This window comes from Sardina pilchardus, chromosome 20, assembly GCF_963854185.1.
Source record: "Sardina pilchardus chromosome 20, fSarPil1.1, whole genome shotgun sequence".
In the NCBI taxonomy this organism is placed as follows: domain Eukaryota; kingdom Metazoa; phylum Chordata; class Actinopteri; order Clupeiformes; family Clupeidae; genus Sardina; species Sardina pilchardus.
The window spans coordinates 6202622-6220386 of record NC_085013.1 but is presented as its reverse complement, the minus strand read 5'-3'; the positions used below and the strand labels follow the sequence as shown (position 1 = coordinate 6220386).

Below are 17765 nucleotides of genomic sequence, written 5' to 3'. Positions count from 1 at the left end.
CACAGAACAGGCTGAAACAGGACTGGGGCCTTTTCAAAACAACTGTGTGGTATGTTTTTTCTCTCCCTCCTCTCTCTTTCTCTCTTGCTCTCTTTTTCCCTCTCCCTCTCCTCCCTCTGTTTTTCTCTCGCTGCACGCCACACTCTCTTTCTCTCTCTCTCTCTCGATCTCTCCTCCCCCCCTTTCTCCCCTCTGGACTCACACACACAGGAAATACCGTGCATTTGAGAAGTGCGGCTCAGAGCTCAATATGCTGCTGTACTACACACACACACACACACACACACACACACACAGATAGATGCGCATTCTAGTGAATATCAGTGAAGGTAAATGTGCAAACTTGCTCAGTCTTTGTGTCGGACATGTTGTTACACATGTGTCGTGATTAGCATATTTTTTCTAGGTCTCGGTCACACACACACACACACGTACACACATACCATGTAACCTCATTCTCTCACACACCATCATATGCCATATGCTATCTCGTCCTCGCTCAGCCAGTCTCTCTCTAACAAACGCACACACACGCACGCACGCTCAGTTGTTACGTGAGATGAAAGCGCAGTCTTTTCCCACATGTGGTCTTAGACATACAGTGCTGCTGAGCCCTGACCCCCTGGTCCCAGACACTTTGGCTTTTGAAGATTGCCACTACCGCACGTCTCTGCACAGCTACAAAGCTCAGGGATGTGTGAGTGTGTGAGAGAGATGGCGTATGTGTTTGTAAAACGGCACAAAAGTATTGGGCCATTTCCGTGCATGTGTATGTGCATATTTGTGTGAGAGCAACACTTCATAAATCCATATGTGCCTGGGAACATTTGAGAGGTGATAGTTGTGTGTGTGTGTGTGTGTGTGTGTGTGTGTGTGTGTGTGTGTATGACAGGGTAGCATGGTTTCCTGTGCATCCGAGGAAGAATGTGTCGGTCCTCCTCGGAGGCCTGCAGTCTCATATTACCATAGCAGAACTGTCATGTGAGATGCCGGAGTGGTATTGTCTGCATGTGAATGCACAGAGGGTGGGGAAGGGCTGCTGATGTGTGGGGTCTTTTATTTGTAATGACAGGGGAGTGAAACCCAAAGCATTCCGGCTCCTTTCAAGCCGTCGGTCAGACCCTGCCACAGGGAGGGGTTATGACCTGTCAGCTGAGACGTCAGAGCAGCCCAAAACTTCCCTCAGAACTGGGTCAGCCTTCCAGGGTCTGCATCAGCTGTAAGACAACGTGTGTGTGTGTGTGTGTGTGTGTGTGTGTGTGTGTGTGTGTGTGTGTGTGTGTGTGTGTGTGTGTGTGTGTGTGTGTGTGTGTGTGTGTGTGTGTGTGTGTGTGTGTGTGTGTGTGTGTGTGTGTGTGTGTGTGTGTGTGTGTGTGTGTGTGTGTGTGTGTGTGTGTGTGTGTGTGTGTGTGTGTGTGTGTGTGTGTGTGTGTGTGTGTGTGTGTGTGTGTGTGTGTGTGTGTGGACAGTGTGATTGCCACTTTGACAGCCGGACACAGAGCCCACTTTGTGCCAGACTGGTCCGCTCTGTCCATGAGGCAAAGTGACATCAGCGAGGAGTCATATAGTCAACAACTACAGCCAGTGTCCTCTACTGGTAAACTTGCTGGTAAAACACACACGCACACACACAGGGTATTTATAGTCTATTGTTTGTACTTGCTTTCAGATAAGTGTGTACAGACAGACGAATACGAGCGCGAAATAGATTTAACTTGCTAGCGTATCTTAATTAGTGTTGTCTCATAGTCCACCTATGTCGTTCACAGGTACCATGAAATGATGGCCTAAACCTGCTAGTATTTAAATAGAGATGTATAGTTTGGGACTAGGGTCTTCCTTCCTTGTCTAGAACTGGGTTAGCATCCAAGTTCCCCTTTTGCTTTAAAAAGAAGTGGTGCAGCCTTGAAAATATCAAGGTTAAAAAGCAGATTCGCCTTTAGCTGGGTTCTGCTTAAGGCTTCCTTATTCTTGCTCTCTCTGGTGCATACACCTTCTCCACACTCTCTCTCTCTCTCTCTCTCTCTCTGTCTCTCTCTCTCATTATCGTATTTTTTTCTTGGTCTTGGTCACACACACACACACACACACACACACACACACACACGTACACACATGTAGCCTCATTCTCTCACACTTCATCATATACCATATGCTATCTCATCCTCGCTCAGTCAGTCTCTCTCTAACAAACGCACAAACTCACATAAATGCACACACAGTTCTCCCTCTCCACAGTCTGTCTGTCTCTCCTTCCTTGCCCTCACATTCTCTTGTAAGCTGTCTCTTGCCTTCTCCATTTCCTTCTCTGTCTTTTTCTCACCCACTACTGCTTCTTTGAAAAAACAGCTGCATTTCACCAGTATCACTTGCAGAAATGGTTTATGATGCCCCTTGTACTGCCCAAGGCAGTGAGGTAATTGACTTTATTTTGCTTCAAGGCTTTCACATTATAGTGGAGCACTATACCATCAGTATGGCTGTGCAAGTCTTGTAGAGCATGCAGTTATGGGCATACATGTAGTGCTTGCATTGATTTGTAGTATTCACACCTCTGATGATCAAAGTTTGTTTCAGACGAAAGTACTTTTAGGGGTGGCTGTGTTTAATAGTGAGACTAATGCTGTAATTCAGTCATTTGTTTACTCCTATAACTTGTTTATACTTTTTATAACTGCCTCGTTCAGCCACATGTCGTTCTGTATACAGGCTATTCATTATAAATATAATAATTCATTTTTTTATTTTTTTTATTTTTTTTAAGAAAAACTTACATCCACATAAATGATTCCAAGCTAAAACATTTTTTGTCACATACAGCAAACATCACCGAACCATCCACTCGCTGCCTGTGCCCTGAATACGCTGTAAAAAAACCAAAAAAAACATGGGTTCTGTGGACAGCCAGGGATCCAAAAACGGCAACAAAAACAGCCTGGTCCAACCTGGACCATAAAGACATAAACTGTTCCAGCCCATCACCGACGAGATGGGCGTTTAGGAGAATTTCTAGGGAAAGGGAGGGAGTAGCAAGCTAGTTCTCTGTTTTGTTTGTTTTGAATGTCAATACAAGTGACGGTACCCAACATTGCTTAGAGCGCTTTAAATAGGGCAGATCTAATAAAATATTATAGATGGAAGATAATTCAGTCTGGGACCAGATTATGAATGTGTGTGTGAGTGTGTGTGTGTGTGTGTTTGCTCTATGCCAGCAGTATATTTAGTTGAGGGCAGGATGGGTTTGGACAGGAGTACATGTTCCAGGATGAAAAGATTAATCTCCTATTCTGGAATGCTATGGAGAGAGAGAACGGGAGAGAAGCATCTGCTGTCTTAATGTGCGTGTGGGTGTGCATATGCGTATGTGTGTGTGAATATGTGATTTTAAGGTGTGTGAGGAGTGACAGGTCTGTTTACTTGAGGTTACATAACCCCCTCAGAACATTCTCGCTCTTGCTCTGTCTGTCTCTCTTTCTCTCTCTCTCTTTCTTTCTTTCTCTCTCTCTCTCTCTCTCTCTCTCTTAGAACCTACCTGCAGGGTATCCAACACACATTTTTTCCAGACCGTGTGTGTGTGTGTAACTAACTATGAATAAGGGTAAAAGCGGTGATGAACCTACAGGACTGTTGACAGCACAGGCTCTTATTAGACATAATTATTCAGTGACGATTTAATGATTTTGGATGCTTTTCCTCAACAAATATTGTTGAGTAACAGTCTGGTCCTTTGGACTGTGTGTATGTGTGTCAGTCTGTCTGAATCCTCCCCTCAAAGGGCACACGCTCAGGCTTATCTGTGGTCTTTTCCCAGGTGTGGGTGGGTGGGTGTGTGTGTGTGTGTGTGTGTGTGTGTGTGCAGGGAACAGCTGTTTTTTCTCTGTTCTGATTGGCTGATAACAGGCCTGTCAGCAGATGCTTCATGCTAAAGGTTTCCCATCAACCCTGTTGTTTCTCTCTGTCTCACTGCTGTCTTGTCCTCTAATCTCAGGTATGCATCTGACCATCAGTTAGAATGTGGTGGTGGTGGTGGTGGTGGTGTGTGTGTGTGTGCATTCCACTCCTTCAGGTCCATTTCTGATCTGTTCTTAACAAGCCCACTCGTTCCCATCCATATATGTGTCACGCAAAGCATGCTGTGTCGGGGACTGAATCGATCTCTTAAGTGAGGCTGGAGGGAGTTACCAACTGCCAACTGCTGCAGTAAACTTTTGAGTTTGAGTTTGAGTCTGACTAAGAGAAAGCGTGAGTGAAAGAGTGAAAGAAACCGTACGTGTGCGTATCTGTACATACTTTTTATTTAGAAAGTAAACGACATGACAAAAGATCCCATACCTTTGTGCATGGTTATGTAATGAGGTATTGCCTATCCACACACACCACACACACACACACACACACAGTTGTACTAGTAGTCTCTTGTTTCTGCCCAATTTTTAAAGGAATCAACAAGTGACATGATGTTTACTGTGACTCTTACTTGTTGATCGTTCTCTGTTGGGGGAGCAGCTGAATGTAGTTCTTAGTGTCGGCATTCACTTTTGCCTTTGTACTGAAAAGACCTCAATTCTGTTTCTCTTTCTCTGTTGGGCAGTTAGTTGTTATGCATGCTCCTTGAGAACTAATTTCTTTAGTGCTCAAGACCTAAGACCTTTAGTTTAATTAAACTCTAAGCCTTTGGGGGGAATTAAACTGACTTTTTTTTATTTTTAATTATTATTATTTTGTGATTGGTTAATGCCTAAGAGAGGTTTTATTTGGCAGAGTTGTCTGAGCTTAGCCTTAGCGTGAGAACTCACATGTACACTTCCAGCAAGTGGAGTTTGCTAGCTGGGAGTGAAAATCGCCTCACCTGAGCTCTGTCTTGGCAGGCCTGCGGTCCCTGGTGTTTGAGCTGGAAGACATGCTGCTGGTGACGGTGGGCTGCTTGTGGGCTGTGTGCGGCTTTTGCAGCTTCTGCAACTTCTGCAGTGTCACTGGTGCGGATTGTGTGCCGTGTCTCCGCTACATACAGTGAGGAGAACATGTATTTGATACCATGCTAAAGTTGACTAAAAAGAGGAATATAAAATCATCATTTGACAATTGATCTTAATGTCTTAATTCAAAAATTGAGTAAAAATAAAACCGCTAACTACCCCAATTTTCTTTGTGAATGAAGAATGTTTCGTAAATAAATAAATGTTCTTCCTAAATGCTAGGGGGAAGGAAGTATTTGACCCCCAATGTAACCCTATGGGAATTTAACACATAGGGTTAACATTGGGGCAGGCAGATTTTTATTTTTTAAGGCCAGCTATTTCATGGATTCAGGTTATTATGCATCCTGATAAAGTTCCCTTGGCCGTTGGAATTAAAATAGCCCCACGTCATTACATACCTTTCACCATAGCGAGAGATTGGCATGGTGCTTTTTGCAGTAGGCCTATTAGCCTGTTTGATGCTCATTGAGCTCAATGCAAATCAAACAGGCTAATAGGCCTACTGGAAAAAGCACCATGCCAATCTCTAGCTATGGTCAAGGGTATGTGATGATGTGGGGCTATTTTAATTCCAAAGGCCAAGGGAAATTTATCGGGATGCATAATATCCTAGATCCATGAAATAGCTGGTCTTTAAAAATAAAAATCTGCCTGCCCCTATGTTAACCCTATGTGTTAAATTCCCATAGGGTTACATAGGGGGTCAAATACTTCCTTCCCCTAGCATTTAAGGAAAACATTTATCTATTTACGATACATTCTTCAATCACAAAGAAAATTGGTGTCCTTGGCGGTTTGATTTTTACTCATTTTTTAAATTAAGGCATTAAGATCAATTGTCAAATGATGATTTTATATTCCTGTTTTAGCATGGTATCAAATACATGTGCTCCTCACTGTATGTGGTGGGATGGTGTAGTTGAGTAACTCAGAGTTGTGACTGTGCTTTCTATGGTCTAGGGTGGAGGTGGAGGATATTCAAAGGATTTGGTATCTAAATAGGAAGTGCCCTGTCGCGCTTTGTTTTAGTAAGAGACGGAAGCCATAGGGCTCCTCTAGTGCAGGATTTACCACAAACTGTAAGTTATCACTAGTCAGTCACTGCACCACCTACTTTGAATATCTCTGGAGAGCCGGCCTGCACACTGATTGTATCGTTCGTGTTGGCTGTGTTTCCTCTGTGTAGATGTTTAGTGTGTTGGATGTGTTGGCGTAGTTAGTCATTTAAGTCGAGGTCAGGCTGGGTGTGTATGGTTACTGTGGTGGATGGACGGACGGACACACACACACACACACACACACACACACACACACAGCTGCTCCCTGGACGTCGCTGTCGGAACTGCTGACAGGCGAGTCACAGAGGACGCGCTCACATTCCTCCCTTCACTGCCTCCCACACACTTCATTTCTCTCCTTTTCCAGCCTCCTCCTCTTTTTCTCTCCTCCTCCTTCTACTCCTCCTCCCCCTCCTTCCTCCTCTTCTCATCTCCCCTCCTCTCCTCGCAATCTGCCATATTTGTCTTATCTCCTCCTGTTGTCTCTTCTCCTCTCGAGTCTCCACTGCACCATCTCTCTTCTCTTCTCTTCTCTTCTCTTCTCTTCTCTTCTCTTCTCTTCTCTTCTCTTCTCTTCTCTTCTCTTCTCTTCTCTTCTCTTCTCTTCTCTTCTGCATCCTCTTCTCTCCAGTCTCTTCACTTCTTCTTCACCCTCTTGCTCGTTCTCCTCTTTTGAGCAGGAGACCTCTACCTCTGGCTGTCTCTGCGTCTTCTGTTGCACAGCTCTCTATCTTTCCTTCTCTTATCCTCTCATTCACACTCGATCACCTTTTCTTGTATCCTCTGTGACAGGATGTGAGAGGGGAGGGGAGTAGTCCTTTGCCCAGACTTTACTCAGTGGTACGCTATGACTGGTAGAAGCCTAAGCACAGGAACAGCTTGGTCATCGTGCGTATTACTTCACCACTGTCATCATCACCATCTCCATGTGAGACTGTGTCACTGTGACTCTGTGGCATCTGTGTGTGTGTGTGTGTGTGTGGTTGGGTTATTTTTCTTGTTGTATGAGAGGGTAGCTCACTCCCTTGAATGAGTATGCTCTGCATGTGGGTAAATGTTGGGGCTGTAGCAATATGTATATGGAAACCGAAACCATGACACTAATATCAATTAACTTGTGTCGCGGTGTGAGAAGACAGAGTTGCAACACACTCCTTCCCACAGCGTTTCAGGCGCCCCCCTAAGCAACAGACGTCGCCCGCCTTAACTGCCGGTATGGTACGCTGTCCAAAAATAAATAAATCAAATAAATCATAATTTCATAGCTCTCGTAACTCGTCATTGTAGAGCTATGCGTGCAACACCATACCAAACACAATAGAAGTAAGCCTGTACCTTCAACCCCCTCTCCTTGCCCCACTCTCTCTCTCTCGCTCAATGGACACGTCCCTCAGCATACATGTTTAATCTGTATAAAACATTAGCAACCGAGAAAGTAAGGAAGCATAGAAGACGACTAGCTAAATTGTGATTAAATCTGGCTACACCATCATCACTAACACACACTAACATCATTAGCACACTGCTCATGATGTTAGTTGCGTTCACGTCGGCTGATATCTCTCAATACCAATGTTTTCCCAGAGTCAAATGGGCCTGTCCCAAGGAGAAAAAATGTTTACCTTGAAACTTGAACTTGCTTGAAACTGAACAGTCCAACCTGTAGACTATGATGTTGTAGTGGGGTGTGTGTGTGTGTGTGTGTGCCTGCCTGCCTCCTCCTGAGAGATCGTTATGTTCTTATCACTTGTCTCTGTCTTATCATACAGTTTTTCACTTTACACACTGTGAGTGCTGCTTTGGGGAATAAATTGAATCAATATGTCTCCAAAACTGACCCTGCAGACCTTGCTGATTTACTAGGCCTATATAATCTTTATATAGCAATAATAATTTCCAATTGTGAGTGTTACATTTTCTCATATTGCACGCAGAGGAATGGAATTTCTTAATTCCACTGTTTCTATTCTGTTGTGGGAATGCACCATTAAGACGACTAAGCAATTGTGTTGTAGTCCATGACAATAAAGGAAATCTGTCTGTTTCTCTCTCTCTCTCTATGTCTGTTTCTCTCTCTTTCCCTCTCTCCTCTTGTCTGTAGCCTTTCTCTCACTTTCGTATTGATCGAATCGTCACATGTACCGACTCGCCCTTATTTGAAGTAAATCGCTTTGTTAACTGATGAGTGTAGCCATCAGGAAGAGACCGTTTGTAGAAAATGTTAAGTATGGCATCTGAGCATGCCTGTCATTTCTCATGCTGTAGAGCTGATCTGACGAGGCCCTCAGGAAGCATCACCTGCGGAGCGGACAGTCAGGCAGCCAACAGCCTGTGAACTGACTGATAAACAGATGATAATAGCTAGCATAATTTTGATAGCGCCCGGCAGGTATGCCAAGGGTTGGAGTCTTATCTTGGTTTTTTATCATTGTCTGGTGCTATCTGACATCTGTTTGAAAGATTACCTGTGTTTTTGTATTTGTGTTTGTGTAAGAGATCGAAAGAGAGGAACAGAAATAGAATGTTCTATTGAGTACATTTCTCTTTTTGTCTTTCAGGCTCGAAACATTCAGACTGGAGAGCTCGCTGCTGTCAAGATCATCAAACTAGAGCCAGGTGAGTGTGTGAGAAGCGTGGCATCTGCTGTTTGAAGCTCTGTTTTATATGTGCTGCTGCATTTTGAGTGTGCAGAGGTGAAAGGTGTGCATGCGAAAGCCCAGTGTACTTGGCATATCTACATTCAGTGGGGTGTGCACACACAATTAGGTGTGAATATCCTTTTCCCCTCTGATTCTTGATTACCATGGGGACTTGCCACAAGGGCACCCGTTGTGCATGGAAGGACAAAGACTATGGAAGTACTAGAAAAGCACTCTGAGAGCGCTCCTGGATCCAGATGGTGATCCGGATTACTCCCAAAATGTAATGGCTTCTTCCTTGGGTCATTTCAGACCGAAAGTTCATTGAAATCCATCCTGTTTGAGTTATCTTTCAAACAAGCAAACAAGCAAATAAACAAACAAACATACAAACAAATAAACCCCGATGAAAGCATAACCTCCTTTACTTGGCGGAGGTAATAATAAGAACGGTGTCGGTGATGTCATTGGTGTCCAGAGCTGGCCGTGTGTATCTCTTCAAGGGACTATAACAAAGGGCTACGTTTTTTCATGGATGTGTGCATGCTTGGAACCGGTTTAGATAGTGTTGCAAAGGTGTGCAATAGCTGCCTTGACTTCAGTGTACCAATAAATGACACATTAACTATGTATTCACAGCCTGTCTGTCTGTCTGTCTGTGGACTTGAATGTGCTCTGTCATGTGCACGATTGTACGAGTGTGCCTTTGTCTCCATTTGTTTGTGTCTGTTCCCTCAATTTGTATTTACGCATTGGTCAGGAAGGAATTGTGTTCATGTTCAAGCAAGGGTGTATATCACGTTCTTACTCGGTAATCTGTTGCAAAAACACTCTGTGTCGGGATCCATCAGCACCTGCTCCATATCCGCCATTGGCATTTAGTACCTCGCTCTACCAGTTCAGCTGCAACACCACTGTCATTAAGTATAGGCAAGTATCACCCATTTGCATCTTTCCTTGTCTTCTCTTCCTCCTCCTTGCCATTCTGTCCACACACGCACACACACACACACACACACACACACACACACACACACACACGCACCCACCCACCCTTCCCTCTCTTTGTAGGGGACAGATGAGGGTGAAATCCTTGGCTCCTGATCTTGCCCCAGATTCTTAGGCCTGATTAGAGGGATATTAGACACAGTGACCAGAGGATTAGGACCTCCCTTAGTCCACTCGTCAACAGGGGCTAATGGCACTGTGTGTGTGTGTGTGTGTGTGTGTGTGTGTGTGTGTGTGTGAGTGAGTAAGCATGTGGGAGTGTGTGTTTATGTGAGGGGGATGTGCAATAATGTGTCTTTGTCCCCAGGGGTTTGTCAGAAAGTGTGTCAGTTTTGAACGTGTGTGTGTTTGTTTGTAGCACTGCAATGGTGCTTACAGCAGACCCATCTAACCTGGTCCAGGGGTCCAATCTGGTGTTGTCTGACTGCATGTGCAATGTTCTCTGCCCCATACAAAATGCACAGTTGGGCATCTACCGTCATGCACATCCCCTCCCACACACACTCTCAGTCTCACACAGACACACACTTGGACAAACACTGGCACACCTGTGAATGTATGTACACACACACGCACGCACGCAAAAAACACGAACACACACACAAAACACAAACACACACTCGCACGCACAAACTTGTCCCTGTCCATGCACGGGCAGACACACACAAACACGTGCCCACAAATGTGGGGTTAAGTGTAGTGTCAAATAAAAGGCACTGCAGACAGGAGCGCTGGGACATTGCCATATCCTGTATGTCCTGTCACAACAGGATTGAGCCATTCTGTTGGATGGGGTGGAGGGGCATACTTTTGTGCAAGCTTACGTTTACCAGTTAAACCAGAAACCAGAGTTTGAATGCCACTACAGGCAAGGATAGGACGAATGGAGACACACACAAACACACACAAACACACACACACAGGCCGATTTGAATATATCAGGCTTATTGTGGTGAAATATATATCAGGTTTATTTTGGTTTTATTCTCTTTGACCTAGATTGTGGACACATTGCACATACTCGGCTTTGGTTTGCATTGTGTTCAGATTTCAGATATTGACCGTCTGTCTCTCGCTTACACCCACATGCACTTTCCCCCAGGACACATTGATGGATCTTAGTCACATAAACAAAACCACAGACACATTAAATGCATCACGGTGACACAGCTCTCTCTACACCATTTTCAAAGTCTTAGACTTATTATTCCAGGCTCCGGGCTTGCGTGCTTGTGTGTGTGTGTGTGTGTGTGTGTGTGTGTGTGTGTGTGTGTGTGTGTGTGTGTGTGTGTGTGTGTGTGTGCGCTGGCACTGCTGCTGTGCGCAGAGGAGGAAGTGATCGCACAGACGTAGAGGAAGTGGTCCATGGTGTCAAGAGCGTACAGCCCCTGCTACTGGTGCTGCTGCTCTTGTCGAGGCTGTCACCTCGCTCTTCAGCCTTCCCCCCGGCACTGCCGCCTGCTTCAGTGGCACCCGTGTGTTGGTGTACAGACTGTGTGTTTGTATCTGTCTGGGTAAAGGTGTGAAAGTTGTGTACAGTATGTCTCTTGAGGTCAAGTATTTGTAAAGGCCTAGATTTATCAGTCTGTCAGGACAGGTTAAGCGTGTGTGTTGGGGTGGGGGCGAGAGAAAGAGAGAGCGTCAGTGAAGTGATGTTTGGTCTGTGTAGCATGTGTCTCTGTAGGGTGGGTTAGCTGTAAGCTGATTAGGCGAGTTAAATGGGGCTGGACCAGCTGACTGAAAGTGTTATTCTAAGCAACACACACACACACACACACACACACACGGAAGTCAGTAAGGAGGTCCAGTATGCCAAAGACTCTTGGGAAAGAATAGAGCCAGTCTGATGATGTCACAGAGATGTTGCTAAATAAGGAAGTGGCTAGTGATGTCACTACTGCTGTGAAACAGAAGCTTTAAACGGCACTCTAATCTCGTATCCTGTTATCTGACCTTTACACTGTAGCAACAAACTTGATGAACGTTCAGTACAATTTCATCTTATTGGGAAAGCTGGAATTTGACATGCATGCACATATCCTAATTTAGCGTTTATTGTCCGAGGATTCATATCAACACTTGTTACGCTAGCACTATAGTTCAAGGTGTGTGTGTGTGTGTGTGTGTGTGTGTGTGTGTGTGTACGCAGGTATGACGTGTTATCCATCCATTCACTGTTGATTGCACTTCATGGCAGTTTTCAGGTCTAGAATAGTTGGCCTCATTATCTGCATCAGATCGGCTCCCTATCAACGGTACAATCAACATCAAAATGTCAAGTAGCCCTTTTCTGCTACAGTTATCAAAGTCATCCAGTCCAACACGTCTTGACTTTCCAGTTATCAAGGACAGAAAAGGTGTACCTATACCCATAGCCTGATACAGCACTGCCTTAACCTGTCTGCATACCCGCTTGGCACAGCAGAATTAACTGTCAGGGTTTTTTGACAGTTGGGAAGAGCACTTTCAGTTTCCATCTGTCTCAGTATGGTGGAGAAGCTGTGATCAGCAAGGTCAGTTTCCACAAGAGAATGAATGAGGTCAACAATATTGCCCATATGGAATGAGCTTACTGCAGTTGTTATTCCTCCCCGTTCTTCTGACTGATAGTGTACAGGGTGTAATTGCCATGATGAGTGGTGAACGTCCTAGACATAAACCATCCCACACGCATGATGTTGCAGAGTTGGGAATGGTTTGCCCCCACCCCCCACCCTGAATCAGCCCGGGAGAAAAAGGCTTTCAGCAGGCAAGCCCTCCCTCTGCTCAGCAGCAGTCCAGATAATCCCCCCTCTCTCCCTGCAGAGTGGCTTCATCGTACAGACTCATGTGATTTGTGCGGGGGAGCCGGAGAGTAGGAATGACGGGGACTCTGTGATGGTGTGAGGCTTTTTTTCTCTTCCCCTCCCCCCCTCCCCCTCCCTGCTCAGTTTGTTTTGCACTGGATCATGGATTCTTTCCGGACGTTTCCGACTATTGTGCGAAAGCCGCAGGTATTCGGAACACACAGCTCGCTGTGGCCCGCAGGCTGGGTTTGGGACGGGGACGAGCCCAGGCCATGAGGGGGTGGAGGGTTAGTGGGCCAGCCTCGTCTGCTGTCTTCAAGGGAAGGAGTTTGGTGCGCCATGGCAGAGAGGTTGTAATCTCTCATCCCACAGGTTCCGCAGAAGCTTATATATATAGAACCTACCCACACAAAGAGACCTTTGTTGGATCAACGAGGTTGTCAATTAAATACCCATCTGTAACACACATGGCACTCCAAAAGCGTTCTGTTCGGTCCAAAAAAACTACAATAAAGCCTAAAGGTTTGTAAATAAGTCCTTAGTTCAATGCTCATTAAAAGTGCTCATTAAATTCTTCATTTTTGGTGCTTACCAAAGTTCCCACAACCCACACATCTTTGGCAGGTGAAAGTCCTCACCTGCCCAGACTGGAGTTCAGATGCATTCAGTGGTTTGTCCCTCAATCTGTATCTCTCCCTCTCTCCCTCTCTTTCTCTCTTTCTCTCTTTCTCTCTTTCTCTCTCTCTCTCTCTCTCTCTCTCTCTCTCTCTCTCTCTCTCTCTCTCTCTCTCTCTCTCTCTCTCTCTCCCTTACCCTCTCTCTGACTGCTGTGTAATCCATGATTCAGCCAGCTTGGCAGCTCAGGTCATGACGACTGAAAAACCACAATTATGAACTGAGGACAGATTCCCTCCGCGTTCAATCTTCCTGAAATCGGATCTGACTGAACTTGATGAACCATCCGCTGTTTTGCTCTTTCTTTCTCTCTCTCTCTCTCTCTTGCTCTCCCTCTCTCTCTCTCTCGCTCTTCCTCACTCCCCTGTGAGTCAGAAGAAGTTTGTGTTGTTTTAGTGTACATGTGTGAGAATTGGATAGAACATGTGTTTTATCTAAGTGTCTGTAGTGTACTTATCTAAGTGTCTGTAGTGTACTATGTTAAGTGCTATGTGTCTGCGTGACTTAAGATGACTAGTGGGTGATAGAGAGGTAATGAAAGAGGAGAAAAATGAAATTGGCCAAATTAGGAAGTGAATGCTGGGGAATGACTTGGAGTGAGAGACCCAAAGTGGAGAGAGATGGAGTGGAGAGGATGGGAAGAGAGGGGTAAAATGAGTGGCTCAGGAGAGAGATTCTTTCCTGAGCACAAGCTGTACCGCCGTGTTTGCGATCCTCCGTAACTCCTGACTTGAAGCCTTTCCCAGGATTTCTTTTCTTTTTTCCCCCCGCTACTCACTCGGTCTCTCTCTTTTCCCTCCCTCTGTCTGTGCTCCTCTCTCTCTCTCCCTCTCCTCCCCTGACTGTTTTCCCTTCTCGCTTTTAATGCTTCCTGTTTCCTCACTGTCTCACTTTCTCTCCGTCTCAAGGATCCTTTTTGTCCCATCTCCCTTTCCTTATTTGTTTTTGTCCTCTACTCTACCCTTGCATATCCTAGTGCCTTTCAGTATTTCACTCTTTCTCTCTTCTCTTTCTGTTCTTTCCTTTACCTTTACCCTCCTCTCTCTCTCTCTCTCTCTCTCTCTCTCTCTCTCTCTCCCCCTCTCCCCCTCCCCCTCTCCATCTTGCCCTCTAGACAGCTGTGTGAGAATGAGGCCTAATGTGTTGGGCTATGCTGTGGGGTGAACAGGCAGCCCCCGGATGGTCTAATGGTCTGTGTGTGTGTGTGTGTGTGTGTGTGTACGTGTGTGTGTGTGTGTGTGTACGTGTGTGTGTGTACGTGTGTATGTGTACTTACGCCTGCAAAAGAGAGGGAGAGACAGGAATGCAGAGACATCTGCTCAGCATTCAGCAGAGGGACTGGGCTGTGCACTGGAACCCATTAAACCCCTGGAGTCCATACACACTTACTGTTTTCTCTCACACACACGCACACACACACGCACACACACACACACACACACACACACACACACACACACACACACACACACACACACACACACACACACACACACACACACACGCGCGCACGCACACACAATCTATGCCACATAGTCACAACACATAACCACTTCCGCATATCATTACAAGCACACACAGACATAGGCAGCAGCCTACACTGGAGTATCAATGAGCTAGCCTATCTATCTAAGATCAAAACAGATCTTTCACTCATTCTCTCTATACATACAGCGTTGTAGAGATTGTGGTTGGTGTTTGAAAGGGTGGTAATTTGAAATGACTTAAAGCTGATCTTGTTGGTACAGTGACAGTCATGCTTTTGAAAGACATATTTGGCATTAAGAGGGCCATTTGTATTTTGTCTTATATCATGGTGAGTGTACTTTGAATTTAAACAAAAATGTTGTGCACTTTGTAGTGTCTAATATTGTGGCTTGCATTACTTAGCATTGGATAGCATGGGCCCTTGGACTTGGTGAAGTATCATTAACCTGCTGTGATGATTTTCCTAATTCCAAAAATACAACTATAAATGATAATATGCAACACTGATTTGGATTTGCAGTTGCTCATCTCAGACCTTTGAGTCCTAGACACCTCAGCGTTACAGGCTTCTGTGGCAACATTCAAATAAACAAGCCTGTGTTTTATGTCGCATGTCCAGTGGAATATATTTGATTAGTCGTTTTATTTATGATCCGTGATGTAGTATAAATTATCGTTCTTTAGGATTATTGCTTTGACAAGACCAAGCTTGACTGATGAACCTGCTTTAAATCCACTGGGCTTTAAACCCTCTCTAAACAGTTGGTTTGAATACAAAGCCTATGACGGAACAGAGCTACAAGGTTTAATTTTTTGCTATATCAAAGTCTGATAAATACAAATATAGTGCCTTAGTATGCTTACGCTGTGACTGTTAGATGGCCCTTCTTAATGTATTAGTGAAGGCTTCAGTAAATAAGGGTAGTTAATGTAATGGCTGGGTTGTGTCAGAAGTGGAGTATCTCTGCAGAATACCACTGCGTGCTTTGTGGTTGTGTTTAGCTTTGGCAGGACACTGGGAAAGATTTAGTGTCCCTCGAAATGGCCTGTGGTGTGTGTGTGTGTGTGTGTGTGTGTACGTACAGTTTGCGTGTATGCTCACTTTGCTTGAACTTTCCATTCAGATATGGAAGCTGGTTTGTACCACAATGGCAGTAGTAAGGGTGGGATGGTGAATTGGACCGGTCCACTGCGCATTACTGCGGGGGTGTAATATAGATTCCAGCTGCCAAGTAAACCAGCTACATGTGTGTCCTAATGCTTGGTCAGCATTTTTCAGAGGTTGTGCTTTGTACTGTCTATGCTTGTACCTCACGTAATATTTTTACATTCCCTATGGTTCAAGTGTGTGTGTGTGTGTGTGTGTGTGTGTGTATCTGTCCGTGTATGTACCTGTGTGATGATCGTACTTGTATTTTCATATGTGCACTTATATTATGGATCATATAGTGTGTGTGTGCGCTAAAGTTATAATTCCTCATGTTGCTCTCTATCTTTTTTTTCTCTGTCCATCTGTCACGCTCTCTCTTTAGGAGACGACTTTTCCATCATCCAGCAGGAGATTTTCATGGTGAAGGAATGCACTCATCAAAATATAGTGGCCTACTTCGGCAGCTACCTCAGGTGAGCGAGAACCACACATGCGTGTGTGGGTGTGTGGTGCATAAACTTTCAGAAAGGAGGGGGTGGCACTACCATGAAAGGGGAGAGATGGCAGAGTGCGTGTGTAGCATAATGAAGTGTAATGAGACCCTCTCTGTGTGATGTGGGATACAGAAAGGAAGTGGTGTACTCTGCCCTGCTGGCAACGGATCACATTTACTGTAATCTCAGTGTTTGTGTGTGTGCCAGTAATCTCTGGTCGGCATGTCTCCCGATCTGGTTGGTTTTGTTACAGGAATCTGCCCCAGTGTCTTAATGACTCTGAGTCATCTGTGTATCGGAGTCGTGTGTGTGTACGCCACAAGATTACAGATAGTTAAAGCCGCCATCCCTCCCAGAACCTCAGGAACCTGTTCACTGACGTTGCACTCGCTTTCACAGAAGTGCAAGATGTCACTTTAGGAAAGCGTGGCTGAATTGAACATGGTGTTCACGTGAAGCTCCCTGCACATTGCTGAAATAACAATGGATTGAAGAGCCATTTCCTGTTGTACCTGATAAGTCTGACTGCACATAATTTAGAAAGATATGCAGGATGATTTGCTGATGGCTACGTGCAATGTAGCTTCCCCCATAGTCGGATTTTTGGACACTTACAGTCTGCATGTAAGAAAGCCTCCCTAATGTGGGTTTGCAACACTGGTTTGCCAATGTGTCAGTTCTTCTGTAGCTCGTTCACTCGATGATTAGCAACGAATGCTAGCTAATGCCATACATTGTTGATGTGGGTAAGAGCATTGCAAATTATTTGTCAAGTATAAGTTGTTATTCTACTGACAGTCACATGTAAAGAACCCATATGTAATGAGTGATGACTGCTAAGTTGACGGCAACACATAGAGTGAGAGTTCTGTTACAGGATACTCAAAAGTGCTTTTCACCACCTCTCCCTTAAATAAATACCCAACCTTCATTAATTAAATGTCAGAATGGTCATTGATTGTATAGGTATGGCTCACATAGTGGCCATTGAACTCCAAGATCAAATGGAGATTCACATGGCCTGTGCCCGTAAGGTCAAACACCCCATGGCTCCTCAGATACCAAGATAAAGGGAGGCCTGAATCCTGTAAGGAAGTAAAACAGGCGCCCCATGATTCTGTAGGAATCAGAGATCCTGAATTCCTGAGATTTTTTTGCAAACGTGACAGAGAAATCATCTTGCAAAGTCCCACCACGCGGGAAAGCAGAGTAGGAAACACAGTAGGCAGGTGGTGGATGCTTGGGAAACGGTATGGGGTGCGAGAAACTCCATTTACAGTAAAGCTGTAAAGCTGTTGGCCCACACACCTCTGTGTGACCGGGGGTGAGGTGAGGAGGATCAGAGCTGATCACCGTTTATCAGCCTGGAAAGTTACAGGGGTGCTACACCCGGTGCGTAACTGAAGCGTCTTTGTTGTTTTAGAAGACTTGTGTCCTTTTTTCTAGCGTACACGCCTCTATCACGTCTAGTGTAGCCGGTTTCGTTGA

The 17765-nt window shown here is 45.0% G+C and overlaps 1 protein-coding gene across 13 annotated transcripts in view; it reads left to right on the top strand.

The window, feature by feature from the left end:
- The window catches only part of map4k5 (mitogen-activated protein kinase kinase kinase kinase 5), a 52100-nt gene that overhangs the window by 5947 nt on the left and 28388 nt on the right, over positions 1-17765 (top strand). For all 13 annotated transcript variants that reach the window (XM_062522078.1, XM_062522077.1, XM_062522076.1 and 10 more), the window contains exons 3-4: positions 8596-8653; positions 16166-16256. In XM_062522078.1, coding sequence (XP_062378062.1) covers positions 8596-8653; positions 16166-16256 — 149 coding nt within the window. The remainder of the gene's footprint in view (positions 1-8595; positions 8654-16165; positions 16257-17765) is intronic.